The sequence below is a fragment of the Rhinolophus hipposideros genome, assembly GCF_964194185.1.
Source record: "Rhinolophus hipposideros genome assembly, chromosome: 10".
Classification (NCBI taxonomy): domain Eukaryota; kingdom Metazoa; phylum Chordata; class Mammalia; order Chiroptera; family Rhinolophidae; genus Rhinolophus; species Rhinolophus hipposideros.
Window position 1 is genome coordinate 34796591 of NC_138056.1, and position 3044 is coordinate 34799634.

Consider the following 3044-nt stretch of genomic DNA (forward strand, 5'->3'; position numbering starts at 1 on the left):
ATGAAGCTTTTCATAGGCCTCGTTTTCTGCTCCCTGGTCCTGGGAGTCAGCAGTGAGGACAGCTGGTTTTCGTTCATGGGACAGGCTGCTCAAGGTAAGGTCAATGAAGGTGGGATGACATACGTGGCCTCTAGGATTCACCTTGAGCACCCTTAAGGGTTGGGGCTTCTGTCTTAGATTTTGTTGCCCTAGTGGTAGAATGTGCCTAGTGTTCGGGGAGCTTGTCATCAAACACAATAAAAACCACAGGGTTTATTTCTAGAGAAAGAACACTCATCATTCCCAGCTGAAAGGTAAGTTTGACTAGTAGACACAAAATAAGTATTGAAATAGTATAAAATTTCCCCCAGACCAAATAGCATGAAGAGTGAGATATGATTAGAGCTACAGTTTCTCCTCCTCCTCCTCTGTCCCTTTCTTCCCTTATAGCTTCCTTTCTCCCTGCCTCTTTCCCTCCCTCCCTCCCGCCTTCCCTGTTTCCCTCCCTGGCTTCCTTCCATTTCCTAATTGGATAGTTTAGAGAGACCTCATCTTAGCTCTTGCTGGCACTTCCTATTGTCAGTGCACTGTCCCTGGGTGAGTCTATTTCTACCCTTTCCTAGCCTTTTAAAACAAAATCGGGAAGTAGTAACATCTATCAAACCTCTACTACTAGGAGCTCAGCAGTTCCCTACAATTTAGGGTGATGCCGATCCTGGTTTGCCCAGGTCTGAGGAGTTTTCCATGAGACTTTCAGGGCTAACTGGGACCATTCTAGGCAGACAGGGACAATTCTGGGCAAGTTTGGGACGGTTGGTCCCCCCCTTTAACTGCAAAATTCCTTGATGAGGCTGGCATCTTTCCCACCTTAGAAGCTTAGAGCAGCTGAGTGCATTGAGCAGGGACTAACTGCCAGTCAGCAGGTGGCACAGCAGAGTTTGAACCCAGCTGTGCATGAGGTCACAGCTCTTGGCAGGTGGATATGTCTGAGTACCACTTCCTAAAGCTCGGTGGTTATCAATCTCAGCTACGATGGAATCACCTGAACAGCATTTGAAAATTGATGCTTTTGGCCCACCCCCAGGAAGTCTGAGGTAATCGGCCTGAGGTGTGACATGGCTTTGGACTTTGAAAATCCTCCCAGGTGGTTATCAATGTTTATTTTTTTTTAGCAAGAAAAAGCAACCAAGTTTAACATATATGTTTGTATGGACCCCCGTATCCCTGAGAAAGTCAGAGACCCCACATACATGGGAGGTTCCAAAATCTTCCCAGGTGATTAGAAAGTGCAGTCATGGCTGAGAAAAAGGACCACAGCTCTAGCACTTGCTTCCTCAGGCAACCCACATCATCAGTCTATGTAGACAGTTTTCAGGATGCCACTTATGCCCTCAACACTCAGAGGGACATGAGTCACAATTATAGGCATTCTGTCTGCAAGAAGACCTACATGTCTTAGGCTTCAAGGCAGAAGTGCTACATGTCTGTAGATCATGTATGAATCCACCTTCTCCATAACCACCTCACTCTCCAAGTTCCCTGAATACTATCGCATGTAGCTTCTTTCCATAACAGAGGTTCTCGATCATGAGCTGTTTTGTGTCCCAGGCACATGTGGCAATGTCAGGAAATAAGTTTTGTCGTCACACTGCAGGAATATACTTCCTGCACATAGGGGACAGAGTCAGAGGTGCTGCTGAACACCCCACAGTGCTCAGGATGACCCTGAACAATAAAGGAGTATCTGGGCCCCAATGTCGAGACTGCGGACGTTGAGAAATCCTATTCTGTAACTATTCCTCCCCTCTCTCCTTTATTCACATGTCAGAACCTAAGTGAGATGGAGCCCATACATAGCATCACAGGGATCAGACAACCAGGTACAACACAGCTATGCCCTCGTGTAAATGTCACTCATTAGAGTCAGCTGGAGAAGCCAGCTAGGAGCAAGGAATGTTCTTCTCAACTATGGTGTCCAGGGTGCTGTGACCACAGGCTGGAACTGAGTCAATGCCGGATTTTTCATTCCTTGATTCTTCACTAAGAGGTGTCACGGTTTTCTGTTTCACCTGGTATCTCTTGGTCGTGTCTTTTCCTTCCCAGGGGCTTGGGACATGCTGAGAGCGTACTCTGACATGAGAGAAGCCAATTACAAAGGTGCAGACAAATATTTCCATGCCCGCGGGAACTATGACGCTGCTCAAAGGGGACCTGGGGGCGCCTGGGCTGCTGAAAAGCTCAGGTAACAGGGGCTCCTGGGGCTGCAGGGATGGGTGAACATAGGGATTAGGAGGATCCTTAAGGCACTTATCCCAGTTGGTGTCCTAGAGAAGGACCCTGTAGGGACAGTGGGCTCCTCCTCATGCCCATCCTGTCCACCTTCTCCATCCATGCCCCGTACAGGGCCTGCGCGCCAGCACGCCATAGCATGGCTTGTGAAGATGTGTGGGCCTGTCCCCAAAAAGAGAGCCAAGGACTGATTCCTCCCCTCCCCTGTGGGTGCTGTCCACCAAGCCGTGGGGTGTCAGCCGGGGCTGAGTGGGCAGTACCCGGGCAGGGTCAGTGTTTAGCCCCTCTTTCCTGGCTCTTCACAGAGTCATTCCTAGGAAAAGGAGAGAGGGGGAGGTGGGGCTGTTGCAAATCAGCCCTGAGTCATCTCCTACGTGTCCTCCTCCATTACAGCAATCTCAGAGAGAATTCTCAGAGGATCACTGACCTTTTTAAGTATGGAGACAGTGGCCACGGAGTGGAGGACTCGATGGCCGACCAGTTTGCCAACGAATGGGGCCGGAGTGGCAAAGACCCCAATCACTTCAGACCTGACGGCCTGCCCGACAAGTACTGAGCTCCCTCCTCACTCTGCTCTCAGGAGACAGGGCTGTGCGCCCCTAAGGACAAGGACACTGAGTTACTGAGCTTTTCGTCCCCAGAAGCTGATAGAGGGCACATAATAGGTGTCTAATAAAAGCTTAAGAAATTGAATGTTGAACACTGTGTGTTGTTTGCTATAAGAACTGCCTGTTTGATACGAAGAGGTGATGGGTGAACACCCACGGGAAGGCCAA

The 3044-nt window shown here is 49.4% G+C and overlaps 1 protein-coding gene across 1 annotated transcript; it reads left to right on the top strand.

The window, feature by feature from the left end:
* Positions 1–2824, top strand: LOC308503492 (serum amyloid A-2 protein; the record flags this gene model as incomplete). The annotated part of the gene is made up of 3 exons (XM_081062770.1): positions 1–94; positions 2083–2221; positions 2662–2824. 3 exons carry the CDS (start codon positions 1–3, stop codon positions 2822–2824), a joined length of 396 nt encoding a protein of 131 aa, XP_080918896.1.
* Between the last annotated feature and the right edge of the window lie 220 nt (positions 2825–3044).